The sequence below is a fragment of the Leguminivora glycinivorella genome, chromosome 3 (assembly GCF_023078275.1).
Source record: "Leguminivora glycinivorella isolate SPB_JAAS2020 chromosome 3, LegGlyc_1.1, whole genome shotgun sequence".
Taxonomy (NCBI): Eukaryota; Metazoa; Arthropoda; class Insecta; order Lepidoptera; family Tortricidae; genus Leguminivora; species Leguminivora glycinivorella.
In genome coordinates this window covers 23,208,580-23,223,474 of record NC_062973.1, presented here as the reverse complement: position 1 = coordinate 23,223,474, position 14,895 = coordinate 23,208,580, and the positions used below count along the sequence as shown (strand labels likewise).

The window sequence follows — 14,895 nt, the reverse complement described above, 5'->3', positions numbered from 1 at the left end:
AAACTTGGGTAAATCCATTCTGCGATAAGGTTGATTATCTTTCAGATCATATTATATTTTTTTATATAATCGATCTTACAGTAGAATGGATTTACCCGAGTTTGAAGGTAAGCTACACAAATATTTCTCCAGTAATTAAAATGATACTTACAGGTCAGTATTAGCCGGGTCACATTCACAATCCTTTTCGCACATCTTCCCATATTTGCCGTCAGGGCAAGCGCGGAGCTCGCAATGTACGCCCTTCCACCCAGGTTTGCACGTACACGAGCCGTCTTTTGGCGAACATTCGCCACCGTGGAGACATTCGCATGTTCTGTTGCAGTCGACACCGTAGGTCCCTGGTTTGCAGGTCTCCATGCACTGGAAAGTTTATATAACTGTTAGGCTAATAGACCACTGTGTTATAAATAGTCTGGAGGGGCGGATAAAACGCAAGAAAGGTCGAAAGCACACACAGAAAAAGTAGGGGCCGAGTCATATCAAAAAGCTGACACACGATAGTAAAAACTGGAAAATACTCCACCGACAAAAGATTATTTCTCAAGTACATGATGATGATGTGGCTAATAGAAATGAAGATGGAGAATAAGGGTTTTGGATTATTTAAAAAAAAACATTATTCAGTTGGCTTAGAAGTAAGAGCGATTGAATTTTAATTCCGAGGTCGCAGAGGTTAGGTACGTATGGATTTTCCGGGTCTTGTGTTGTGGACGACCGGTCTGGCCCAGTGGGTAGCGACCCTGCCTGCTACGCCGCGGTCCCGGGTTCGAATCCCGGTAAGGGCATTTATTTGTGTGATGAACACAGATATTTGTTCCTGAGTCATGGATGTTTTCTGTGTATATAAGTATTTATATATTATATATATCGTTGTCTGAGTACCCACAACACAAGCCTTCTTGAGCTTACCGTGGGCCTCAGTCAATCTGTGTAAGAAATGTCCTATAATATTTATTTATTTATTTATAATTATGTATACAAATTTGCAGCAATAAATATAACTTTTATCTAAATTCCTGTCTAAGTGTCTACGTAATTGGGAAGTACCACATATATTTATTTATACATTGTTTTAGTGTTTAACAATAATGATGTAATGTGGATTTCCACAAGTACTCCACTTACTAAACAGACTTAAAAAATTCAACTTTAACCTTTTTAACATAACACAACAAGCACTTCTATTGTTTGAATAAAAACAAGAAATCCTAGGTGCGTTTATAGAATCGTTTGTTGGGAAAGTCGACACAGGTCTCCCAAAACACGTTATATTTACAGCAAAGAGGATCGAGTATTATAGAGAGTTCCTGTCGAAGTAAAATGTGTAATCACAGTGCGTAGACTGCCACCTCTTGACACAGGCTTAAAACTTTTGAACCTCAGTTTTGACAATTTGGCCCATAATCTTAGCTTCATATGTGATAAAATGTCAAATATTAATATTAGCGCCATTTAGCTGAGCGTACCCCAAAGGTGTAATGCCATCTAGGGCACCGTACCTTTTTCTGTATAGTACTGAGGTACGTTTTTTTCTTAGACTTTATCTGTCTAACTATACGGAGTTATATATATGTTTTTGTTTACAGGAACATGCACAATGGACCAGAGCTGTTCAAAATGTACGTACCAAAACTTTATTATTACCACTTTCGCAATCAAGAACCCACCCAGTGGGCACTCGTGACGTGACATTTGCTCAGATCCCGGACAACCCGCCGAGCGGGTTGTCGTCGTACAAGCGGATGGTTATAGATGACGTCTGGTTTCTCACGTCGCCATTTTTTTGGTAGGCAATGTGTTAAGAGTACGACCGTGTGTAGTTTTATCCCCATCAGTCTCAAAGATGCGATATTCTATTTTAAAATCAAACAATTCAAGATCACTTTCTAAAGGCTTTTTTAAACCCAACTCCAGAACTTGGAGATTATAATATGAATCAAATTTGTTTATACATATATCTACATATGAAAAAAAAAAACATCTGAACGCGAAAGCGTGCTTAGATAATATTTTTATTCGCGTAAATGTATATAAATTCTAAACGAACTCAACTTGTACAGTGAACTGCAAAAGTTCATGGCCAATTTATAATTTGATCACGCAATTTTTCAGCTCACTGCACCTCCCCGCGTTGTTCGTTATCTGCAATTGTAGGTACAGAATACCAACCTTTTCTCCGGTGTAGCCAGCCTCGCAGTGGCAGTGACCAGTGACGTGGTGGCAACTCGCACCATTGGCGCATTCGCAGCTCCGCTCGCATTGCTCTCCCCATTTACCAGACGGACATCTGAAAATAACATAATCATTAGGTAAATATAACAATGACAAGTAGGTTTTTGACGACCGGTCTGGCGCATCGACAAACCCTGCCTGCTACAAAATCCCGAAACATTGATGAACACAGATATTTGTTCCCGAGTCATGGATGTTTTCATGTATATAGTATTTATATATTTTATACCTATCTTGCTCTGAGTACTTATGCAGATCCTTCTTGATAAGAGCCTCAGCCGAAGGGTAAAAGACGAATCCCTTAATGATTTGTTTATCGCACTGTACCTAATCAATAATCGTCCAATACTAGTAAATAGATGACGAGAATAGTAATAATATTAAAAGGTGTTGTCTGGCTCTTGTATGTTAATTCTATTGAATTGAAGTAAAGTTTTTGCATGCCCGATGATGGTGAAATATGTGTTATTTATAATATTGTCTGAACAACTTAACTGTACGATATTTTAAGAAAAATAAAAATCTATTTATTTATCATTCCTAACAAAAGGTTCATGACCTCTGCTACAAAAATATCCTCTTGCCAACGGTCAAATAAATAACAGCATTGAACAAATCCAACAGCGCATCAATTTGGCAATCCAGGTCACTCAAGTGCACATAACTTGCACGAGTATTGCATATTGAATTTCGCAATAAAGCCGGTCGGGTATCATCCGTGTTTGGGTGCGATCAACGCATGTTTGACACGATTTAGGGTACGATTACGTTAGGAAATTGTCCGGTCGCCAATAGTACCATGTATTAAGGACGAAAAGTGAAGAATTACGAACGAGAGGCTATTTGAAGCCCGAAGCCAAAGGCTTTAATAACTCGAGTTTGTAATCCTTCAGCCGCCCGTGACACTCGCGAAGTAATAACCAAATTTTAAACTAAAATAAATTTCGCTGACATTTCGAACATTCGTCCATCTTGTAATTATTCCCCACCCCCACCCAGGCATTTACTTTACCGCCCTGGGGCGGTAAAATAACTCATTACGTGTCATTATGCAGGCATGTAATAACACCGTTTACGAGCGAGTGTGATGAAAAAGAAATTTCTGAGTTCGATGTAACATGGCAATCTATTTTCGGTAGACACTTTTTAAATATTAAAACATACTTTTTTATTTTATAGATATAGGAGACATGTTTTGACGACATCCATCGCGGATCTTTCGTCATCATATCAATGATTTCCAATAAGTAGATATACATACTTAATTATAACTTAGGGAACAAATCAAATCCCGGGCTCGCGGCCACCATCAGTGGGCCTTGTCGTTTTTTTTTTCGTGTATGATATCTATTTCAGTTTATAAAGTACTAGCTTTTGCCCGCGGCTTCCCTCGCGTTAGAAAGAGACAAAAAGTAGCCTATGTCACTTTCCATCCCTTCAACTATGTCCACTTAAAAAATCACGTCAATTCGTCGCTCCATTTTGCCGTGAAAGACGGACAAACAAACACTTTCCCATTTATAATATTAGTATGGATAATATGGATTTCGATACTCATTTTACATACGGCACAAAACATCTTACCCCCATCAGGAATAAATAAAGTCATTTTCTCAGATGATTTTCCGCCTGAGTCAGTTTAATCACATAATACCTACACTTTTTGCGATAAAAGGCGTAACCGACGAGACCGCTCAATGAAACAATGCAGAGCAAAGGTAGCTCTTGTCAAGCCTAGTCTTTATGAGACAAAGAAATATACAAGACGACTTGCGGTCACTAGAATATTGACTGAACGATAATTCTTTCAATAGGGCTTCCGTTCGTCATACTGTCCGGATATAATGGTCGAATATAATGGTTTCAGAGAAATTTGCTCCCGCGAACGCTCCGGCTGTGGAATGAGCTCACTGTCGAGGTATTCCCGATGTAGTACATATGGGGTTCTTCAAAGAAAGAGTGTGTAACTGAACAACTTCATCTAGCTATAAATAAGAAACATAATAAAAGAACAAATGGTTTAAATTGATGATTAAATGTAACTTTGTATCTATTTATTCATATAAAAGTATGTCAGAATTCGAATGAATTAAATGGTTACACAAAAATAATCAGCGTGTTATCGTCTATTGAAATTAGCGCCATCTTTCAGCAAATACTAAACATTAAGAACTACTGAGAGACGTACACGGGTGGTGAATAGCGAACGAAGTTATTGAGCGGGCGAGCGATTGTAAAACGATTCCGCTAGATGGCGCATGTTCAACAAAACATCTTATACAACGTGTTTTTGCCATTACTCAAAACCTCACACTACATTTAATAAAATAATTGCTAATTGCCATCATGAACTATAAAACTGTTTATTTGTGTGCGTCATTGTAAAACACTTTGAGGCTTTGTCACGGTGGATTTCGCAGTCGTAGTGGGCGGGTTTGAGCCAATATTGGGAGTGGCAGGGTTGTGATTGGGTGCGAGTTTAGTTTGTAGTGACTTATGATAAGCATTAGGATTGGAATGACAAACAACGTCAGGCTCGTAGCGGGAAGGAGAGTTCGCCCAGGAAACTGGCCAGTATTGACAACCCTAAATATTGAAAGGGGTGAGCAGCCTCTGGCGGTGCAATGTGTACATTGTTGTGTTGCAGGTACGGTGGAATAGACTTGTAAAAAGATGATTAATCATGTTGATTTGAATGGAAATATTACTTCCATCGGGATATGGTTCAGTCGATTCTGCTCTCGATTCTGAATAGGCGGTTTTCATATTTTTAGTGTTAAATGGAACACGGTGTATTTCAAGTATTTCAACTATTGCGCAATGCAATAAGTAGTTTAATTAGGTATAAACAATGATATATCTGTCTCTCTCTAAGTCAGGTGTGGAAACACCTGTGATAGGAAGCATCTTTTGCTGAGAAAACGTGGACTTTAATTCGTAGAGCGTATGGGTGTAAACAAAGCACTTATGATCTTTCTATTTTGGATATCGGCATGTCCAGATAAAATGTCTAGAAATAATTTCACAGGTGCGTGTCCAGAAAAAATGTCCAGATTCGTGTCCTATAAATAGCTCCGGGAGCATTGTTTTGATTCATTATTTTTCAAGCATCGTGGACCGACAGTCGACTCTGGTTTAAAGTGTAAATTGTTTTAAATAGTGAGGAACCTCTGCCCAAATTTCTAAGTGTTTGATTTTATTGTGAATAAAATCTATGTTTTATTCTCGTAGAGTCAGCATTTGGGATAAGTGCTTAGAGTTGTTTAGCTCTGGTACTAATGGGTAGTGATTTCTGCTAAGTTTAAGTTATGTTTTACTAGAAGTATTGAAAGTTAGTGAGTGTTTATTTTATTCATGCCGTCTATTGTTTGGTTTTGTGGAGAACATATGTTCTTTTCAGAGCTTGATTTTGGATGGTAGATTCCGATTCGGTGGTGCAGGTTTATTGTCTTGTGCTATTGAGTTGGAATTTATGTGAGTGAAGTGAGCCGCTAACGATTCGGTTCTTCTTGTCAGTTTCAATGTTATTGTGATAATCAAATTTAATGGTTAACGTAAATAATACCTAATCCGTTCAAATTAAGTGAAGAATATTTAATTATAAAGCCAGATCGCTGCCCAGACAGACAGTTTGTTTAGCCTTGCATCGATTAACCTAGCGGCTGTTAAACTATTGATGCAAGGAGGTCCGTAGTTTTACCAATACAGAGGGTTAAATTGGCATTTTTCTCTTTACCAACATAGAAAAATGAAAATATCTCTCCCTCCCTGGTTCTTCAATGCCCAGCTGTTAGCCTAGAGCGAGGACATTATATGTGTCATTTGGAGTAATCCATGCTTGTTCAAAGCGGCAGTATTTGAAGACCTTGTATATTTATTGTCATAAGTATATATCATATACACAATAGGGAACTATCCTACCCGATTGCCTCCCTGTCCACGGACGCCTGCATCGGGGGGGGATAAATACACAGACTTATAGGGTTTGCTTTCTTCAGTCTAGTCTGCTGAACTCTAGCGTAGTCAGTTTAGGTATACACCGCGTATGTCCTAAAACTCTGGGTCCATGGTGAGTACGAACAGAGTTTTTATCGTTTAGAGTAGGGAACTTTCAGTCTAGTAGGGTAGAATCACACACATCGATAGGTAGGGAAATAAATAAAGTTCTGTATAAAAACCTATCTTATCTAATAACTAAAAATAAATTATGTAAAAGTAAATTAAATTCAAGATCTAAAATTACTGTGAACAAAATTACTGGGTGTTAGAAGGTATTTTATAAATAATATCGTGTGTTTATTCTTGGTATAATGAAACTTCAATATCATATTTATTATCGAAGTGTGAAAAAGCTTTGAATGATTACTGGTTAATTCATCTAAGTGTAATTTGTAATTGTGGTAGCAATTTCTGATTCTTCATGTGACAGCGATCATTGAGAGGTAGCTGGGGTTTGTTTAGGGACCAGTGGCATGCGGGCGCCGTCCACTGATGGGAAGCCGAAAACTCCGAGGAGTGATTAAGCTTACTTTTCTTGGGTTTTCAATTGGAAGCTTCTTACTCGATGTATCGTTGAAACAGTGAAAGGGTCGAGAAGTTATGGTCTATTAGCAGTATTGGGGAAAAGGGGGGTTTAGCTAGGGAAAATGAAACAAAATAAAAGGGGGGTTAGTTCATAGATAGATAGCCCTTCTGGTTTGGCATAGGATTCTCAACAGAGCAGTTTGGTTGAGATGAGGAGTTTCAAACCACAACGCAAGCTTCGAGCCCAATTGAAACTACTAATAGGGCGTAGTGGATGATTACTAAAATATTTTTTATATTATTTACCATTTATAAACCAAAATTATGAATAAAATGTCTGGCGCCTATAGGTTTTTTCCTGTTCAAGTTCGTATGTTACTTTGCTTGCACATTTTTCACAGGCGTTACTTAGCGTTAACATAATCTCCACGTCTTTTGCCTATTTGTCCTAATTAATGTAATTTTCACAAAATTATGCTGAGTTTTAATTAGTGGGTTAAGTTATAATTAATCATATGAGTCCAATAGTCGTATCTACTTCGCATTAAAGAGTTTGGGTTGCTATGGTTCATATCGAGGGGTCCTTCTACTACCATTAGACGATCACAAGGCCAAATCTAAGGGGTATTCTTAAAGGGTGGTTAGTTGTAAGAATATTTATTCAAGTAAGTAAGTAAATAAGCGAGTGGGTGCGGAAGTTCGGTACAAGTGTACAAGTTTTCTTGGTTCAATATTTACAAATAGAAATATTTATGCTTTCTTTGTCGATTATTTCATTAAGGATATATTATATAAAATTGTAAACCCTTATATTTAAACTTTTCGACGCCAACAACGGATTAATGCAACATAGCTATTTTCTCGTGGATAAAGTGAGTCTCAGTTTTGATACTTCGGTAATGTGGGACGTGAATAACTGCGCTTGTATTTGACACAGCAACGAAAAGTTGGAAACTAAGAACATACAGTTTTAAAAGGTCTACAGCTTTAAAATTCAGTAGATTATTGAAGTCTCTTCTTCTTCAACCTAGCGTTTTCCCCGCCTAGCGCCAGAGTCCATTTTCCGGCTCAGTCTTATCCATTCCGCCCGGTCTTCGGCATCCTTAGGTATAAGATTGTTCTCTTGCTGATTACTGAGGTCTCTAATGTCTCTATCTAGCAAAATGCTTACCTGTTAGCGCAAACCTCCCCACTCCAACCGGGCGCACAGTCGCATTGTCCGGAAAGTGGATGACACTTGCCGCCATTTTGACACCGGCAACCTTGCGGACAGGCGACTAGCGTTGGGCAGTGGTCTTCGCACCTGTAGATAATGTGATTTTGTTAAATTTTAATGGTGTGTGTGATGAGGAAAAACGGTTATCGTGCTTGACGTGATAAGAATGTTAATACTATTAGATATCTGTCAACTAATCTCGATCTTTATTGAGATAATAACTTGGCCTAGCGTGCCGGAACTAACATTTGACAAGAAGATCTGTGCGGTTACAAAATATGTTGCACATACTAAACATACTTTATATCTGTTAGTGTCATTTCTTCCAGTGCATTCGTCTACAATGACCATAATATTATGCTAAATTATTACTACTAACTTAAAATAGCAGATAAACAGAAGCACAAACATATTAGTACTTTATTGTGTACAACAGATTTATACACAGTTTACAGGAACAGAGGTACAAAGGCGAACTTATCCCTATAAGGGATCTATTCCAGCTAACCTTACATACATATACTCCAGTTAACTACTGCAGTAAGTCTTCAAATAAGTAAAACACCCTTACAGTGGCCCGGTAAAGCCTGGTAGACACTCGCACGCACCGCTATCACAAGTCCACACACTGGCACGACTTTAAAAGTCAGTTTTCTCGCAAGCTTCGCCTCGCCAACCCGGACCGCAGCCACATTCTCCAGTTAAATATTTTAGTTACGCCTTCTAATAAGTAAAATACACTTACAGTGGCCCGGTAAAGCCTGGCAGACATTCACACGCCTCTCTGGCAGCATCACAAGTATCATTCCTACAATGGCGCGTCTCAATACAGTTGTCGCCAAAGGTCGGGGGCGCATACGCTTTCTCGCACGCTTCGCCTCGCCAACCCGGACCGCAGCCACATTCTCCAGTTAAATACTTTAGTTACGCTTTCTAATAAGTAAAATATTCTTACAGTGGCCCTGTAAAGCCTGGTAGACATTCACACGCCCCGCGTCACAAGTACCATTCTTACATTGGCAATTCCCAATACAGTTGTTGCTAAAAGTAGGCGGCGGACAGGCTTTTTCGCACGCTTCGCCTCGCCAACCCGGAATGTAAGCACATTCTCCAGTTAAAACTTTAGTTACGCCTTAAAATAAGTAAAACACACTTACAGTGGCCCAGTAAAGCCTGGTATACACTCGCACGCTCCGCTGGCAGCGTCACAAGTACCATTCCTACACTGGCACGTCTCAATACAGTTGTCGCCAAAGGTCGGGGGCGCACACGCTTTCTCGCACGCTTCGCCTCGCCAACCAGGTGCGCAGGCGCATTCCCCGGTCAAAGGCTCGCAGGTACCGCCGTTCAGACATTGGCAGGAGTTTTGGCAGTTGCGGCCCCATTTGCCTTTTGGACATGCTGCAACAAAGATTTTGTTTCGTCAGTTAGTTTCATTACTTTTAAGCTCAGAGCATACAATACTAGAGAGTGGACAAGCCGGCGGACGTGTCGCAGATGATAGCTCATTGAGCATACAGTTGTCGTTGTGTGCGTGCCTAATGACACAACTCGCTGATCGTTCGCATGTACTTACATGGAAATGATGCGCGAGTATTGCACAATTTTAGCACAACAGGAGCGTCCATCTACAAGTGTGTGAGTCCAAGAACTTGCGACAGGCTTATTCAATACAAATCGCCCGCATGTCCGATCTCCCTGCTTCCTAAATCTGTGGTTTTAAGAAATATTTTGTAAAAAATTATTATAGAATTTCTAATATTCCTTCTAAAGGTTAGAAGACAGCGCGGCGGCTAATAGTACAAAAATATAAAGAGATAACTCATATGGGTTAAAGTGTGGCGTAGGCGAGAGGCTGGCAACCTGTCACTGCAATGTCACACTTTCGTTTTCTATCGACCCCTTATTTGCCAAGAGTGGCACTGAAACTTGAGTAGTTTCATGTGCTCTGTCTACCCCTTCATGGGATACAGGCGTCATTGTATGTATGTATGTATAACTCATATTATAAATTGCTGTATTATTTTGTATCTTGTTTACAAAGCTAACTGACAGAATTGAGTATAAAAAGTTTAAGTCATATAAACCGAGTTTCAATTTAATCTCTTGGTTATGAAGTAATGACAGGTTGTATCTGTGTACCTAAAGTATTTTGCATTTAGGAATACCTACTCATAGTAGAACGTATTAAGTTGCAATAACACATTAACAAGTCTTACAATAAATACGACCTAAAGCAGTACTGATCATATCTGAACATAGTAGCTAGGATGAAATTCCACGTGGTCTATTGACCGCTCGCGACATAATGAGCCTTGTATATCGCAGCTGTATAACTACATAAGCTCCGTAGGTCATTAACTGCATCATGAATTGATAATTTGCGTAACACAGCAGATAGATACGATTTCACATTTTTATGTCATGTGAATAAATACCTATTATATTAATGTCACTAGCTAATAGCTATATTACGATCTGTTCTAAAAATCTGTCGAATTGCTCTCCAGCCGACGATAGCGGTATCATTAACAACACATAGGGGCAATAATAATTGAAACTATTTGTCTAACTAATTACAAAACCAATTAGTTTCCCAAACTTTGTTAATTTGGGTATATTTATCCCACAATACTTGTATGTCTCAGAGTATGTGTCTTAGTGTGCGAAGTACGTCCTGAGACTCCTGAGTGTCCTGACACTAAGACTAAGCCATAAAGTTTTGCAAGCAGATTAAAGCCTCGGTGTGTTATCTAGAAACTTCTGTATAGTCTAAAGATTATAAAATCTACGAAACCTATCAACTTACTTACGCACACGTATTAGGCGACACACGCGAATCCGGCACAGCACTCCTCAACAGGCCGGTACTTCACTTAGATCTGAGTCTTGTTCGGTACTTATACGCTAGTCCAGAGTCTTGTTCGGTACTTATACGCTAGGTACTTATAAGCTCTCTCAGTCTAGTCTCCTAGTAAAACTATTCAGTATGTACTTACATATATCGCAAGCCGGTCCTCCGTATCCATGATCGCACGCACACGTATTGGGCGCCACACACTTGCCCTGTACGCACTTATCCACGCACACAGGCACACATTGCTCGCCATTTACATCCGGCGCAAACCCGGCACAGCACTCCTCAACTGGCCGGTACTTCACTAAGATCTGAGTCTTGAAGATTGTCCGGAACTTGACTCTGTATTTGGAGCATCGTGGTGGGACGTTGAAGCACCAGGAGTACTCTTTCTCTTGGTAGGGCTGCTGTTCCGTCACTCGCACTTTCGTTGTATATCTGGAAAGGATGGAAGCGATAAGTGCATGAATGAACATTTGTTGGAATTCTGATAATATTTATAATGTTTAGCGTCAACAGTGTCGTTTGTGACACAATTAGAATACCATTTGGGTACTTTAAAGCAAACCGTAAAGAGCATCTTTATTTCTCAAACATTGAGATATTATTCATTCGCCAACAAACTTTTCCGCATTTGGCGAAGTTATTGCAAGAGTTAAGTGTATTTTGTCTTAGTTTACAATAAATAACACATATAAATAACCCAATAAATAGCTCTTATAACCCGCATCTTTCAAATCAAGGGTGAACAGGCATCTTCCGGGCGAGCTCAATCCATCGTAGGCCACGTCTTTGCCTTTGACAAGTCTGTGGCCAAGAGTAAGCCCATTTATAATAAATTAAAAAAAATGGTGAAGGCGGTTCAGCTACTAGGTGTTATCGACTTATCGCTAACTGTGCTGAAATTGTGTTCAAGATGATTTATCAGTATGTATACCTAATATTTATATATGAATGTACTTAGGCAGAAGGTAGCTACTTTGCGTGCTTATATCTCTATAATCTGCAGAGCATTTATTTTGTCAGCATGTAAATAAGTAAGTACCTGTTCTAGAAACTGCAGCAAACATTAAATAAACATTAAATAAATGTCATATACAAAGAAAAAGTGACCAAGGCCTCCAAGTGTTCCGAGCTGGAATCGAACCAGCGTACTCCGTTAACCGGACGGATGCCTGTAAAACCACTCGGCCGTCGGATCACGAAATTTCCAAGTATATGACACAATTACCGAAGGCTTATGGCGCTCCCGGCCATCTCTAACGGAGCAAAGTAACTTAATAAATACCTAAATGCATCGACTCAAGATTACTTAAGTGTTAGTGTCTGTGATTATCATTATTAATTACAATCTAGTTTTCTGAGTCTATTACAATGTGTTGAGTTACATACAGTGATACAGTGCGTGTTGAGTTCAAACTCAGAACATATAGATCTACATAATATGAGTGTACACACGTTTAATAAGTTCTCAGTAAACTAATATTTTACAGCGAATCTCATTGTCTCTTTAAAGTATGTGTCGCATGACTAATTCTTTTCCTAGTCTGCTCGGAAAAGTCATGAACCGAGTTAATGTTAGGTATGTTAATATTTTGCGAAGCTCTATAATCCTGCCTTAACAGCTAAGATCTTGAAGTAATATTTCTCGACAAAAACTGGACAGCATTGTTTTATTATCAATCCTAAACCATTTTGAGATATGAAGTCACACCAAATTAATGTTTTGTTATGAAAATGACATAATTTGGCTAGCCAATCTAGAATAAAAGACTCATACTAATTGTAAAACAAGTGATTCAAGTGAAGTTCATACAAGTGTCCTGAGTAGTCGCTGCATAGGAAGGGCGCAAGCTCGCCCGCCCCGCTGAACGCTCAGCGTCGAGCGTCCACTCAGGCTTTAGACCTACCCTGATGTAAACTAACGGCCCAGCCACGACATTGGTCTAAGCGCGACAGCGGTGAGCGGCAACCATACGTGCGAATGAAAAGTCCCATCGCTGTGTCTCGCTCCAATGTATGGCCGCCGCTCACCGCTGTCGCGCTTAGACCAATGTCGTGGCTGAGCCGTAAGATGGAATATATTGTTACTAAATGGAAAATGGTCGCCAATATAAAATTAGTAAAAAGAGATACAAGTGTTGCTGAAAAAATTAATTATATAGGTTATGAATACTGATATTGATATTTCAATGTATTGTTAATGTTAGAATTTATTCTAGAAGTTTCTAGACTAGTATTTTTTATACAATTTAGATTTATATAATTTTATTAATTCAATGTAGCTTTAAAACAATATTGTTTATTGCACCAATAAATTGCTCTGATATTTAGAATAAGATGAATATTGTACATTGTTGACTATTTAGAAGTGCTTATCTTATACTTTTAAACGAGCAATTCTTGTATATTTATTTATTTATTTATTTATATATACCGACGATCTCGGAAACCGCTCTAACGATTTCGTTGAAATTTGTTATGTGGGGGTTTTCGGGGGTGAAAAATCGATCTAGCGTAGCCTTAAATCCCGGAAAACGCGAATTTTCGAGTTTTCATGAGTTTTTCTTTCGCGTTAGTAAACATAAAATATGGTCGTTAATTTCGCCGCGCGCGCATCGATTCCGCTTAGCTCAGTCGTACGAGGTCGGTCTAATGTACGCAGATAGATCGTAGGTGTCAGGGTTTCGAATCCCGGCCAAAAATTAAGTTTTTGTTTTTTGTCTTTTTTTTATTTTTGTATTTATAAGAGTTTTTTTTTATCTAAAGACGTGATATACTAAAATAGAACCGAGCGAAGCTCGGTCGCCCAGATATTTTCAGCCTATTTGAATAAAGAATATTTCGACTTTGACTTTAGTAGGAATGGAGGTTGGCACTGTCCAATAATGTAATGATGGATAAATCTTCAAAACATTGCCAGTAGGTAGATCGGTAGATGTCGATACATTCAACCAATCTGAATCCTAGGCCACTGTAGAACCCTTTGACAGTAAATGTCAAATTGACTTCTATAGCAAATAAAGTACAGTGTCAATACGACAGAGTTCTAGAGCGGCCTAGGATTCTAATTGGGTGATTATACATGTATCACTGCTTGCATATGTAAGTGTTTGAGTTTTACTCAGTTTTTTAAACATCCTTTTTCAGTTTTTCACAAGTTCCTTGAATGAGTTACTCATTAGTCTCATGGTCTCATTACGAACGTTTTAGGTACGTATAATGTTTGTTTCAGAGCGAAATATGCATATTGCAGTATAATGGAACAATAGCGTTCATTCAATTATGATGAATAGGAACTGTTTTACAAACATGAAACTAGTTTACTGGCGTGTTTAGTTAAAGGAAATACCGTACTTGTATTTACGATTGAGGCATTTGTTTCTCATTGATTGCACGGGCTGACCTTCAGATACTATCATTGCAGCAAATTCTGATTAAAATTGTATTTTCACAATCAAAATATTTGCCAACGATTTTGATCTTGAAAACACTTGGCACTACATAGCATATGTATCTACTCTTTATTTTGTTTGAGAAAATTTAGAATAGAATATAATTTATTCGTGAACACAGACAAGACTAATTAATCTAATTATACATAACACACAAACAGAAAGGAATGAAGTGCCACGAAATGCCCTTATCTCAGCGTGTTGCTGGTGACTTCCAGCGCTGATCTTCCGATGAGACCATAGGACAGTCATTCACAGAGCAAGCACATTTAGGATAATCATACATAGGCTGACCGAGCCGCAAGATAAGCAACGATTGTGATTGTTAGTACCCAGTTAATGGAGACGACAAGAAAACAAACATCAGATCAGAGAATAACAATCGGTATACGAGCACAATTAAATTCCTTTCGAACCCAGTACTTCTAGCTTCCTTTTATGGCCTCAGCGAACACAAGAAGCCGATAACCTTTTTGAAGTGAAACTTCTAATGCGACTTCCAACTGACAGCGCGTAAAACTCAGTCAGTGTTACGTTGCGTGAAATGCCGACTCACTCAGCGCGTAACATTCTGTGAATTCTGTCAGTGTCGTTCGTTGCGCTGAACG

At 38.8% G+C, this 14,895-nt stretch overlaps 1 protein-coding gene across 5 annotated transcripts in view; it reads right to left on the bottom strand.

Moving 5' to 3' along the window:
- LOC125242613 (protein draper-like) overlaps nt 1–14,895 on the bottom strand; it is a 68,880-nt gene that overhangs the window by 25,047 nt on the left and 28,938 nt on the right. For all 5 annotated transcript variants that reach the window (XM_048151412.1, XM_048151414.1, XM_048151413.1 and 2 more), the window contains exons 3-7: nt 10,975–11,270; nt 9,133–9,376; nt 7,931–8,062; nt 2,173–2,290; nt 152–363 (exon numbers count right to left, since the gene is read on the bottom strand). In XM_048151412.1, the coding sequence (XP_048007369.1) occupies nt 152–363; nt 2,173–2,290; nt 7,931–8,062; nt 9,133–9,376; nt 10,975–11,270 (1,002 nt within the window). The remainder of the gene's footprint in view (nt 1–151; nt 364–2,172; nt 2,291–7,930; nt 8,063–9,132; nt 9,377–10,974; nt 11,271–14,895) is intronic.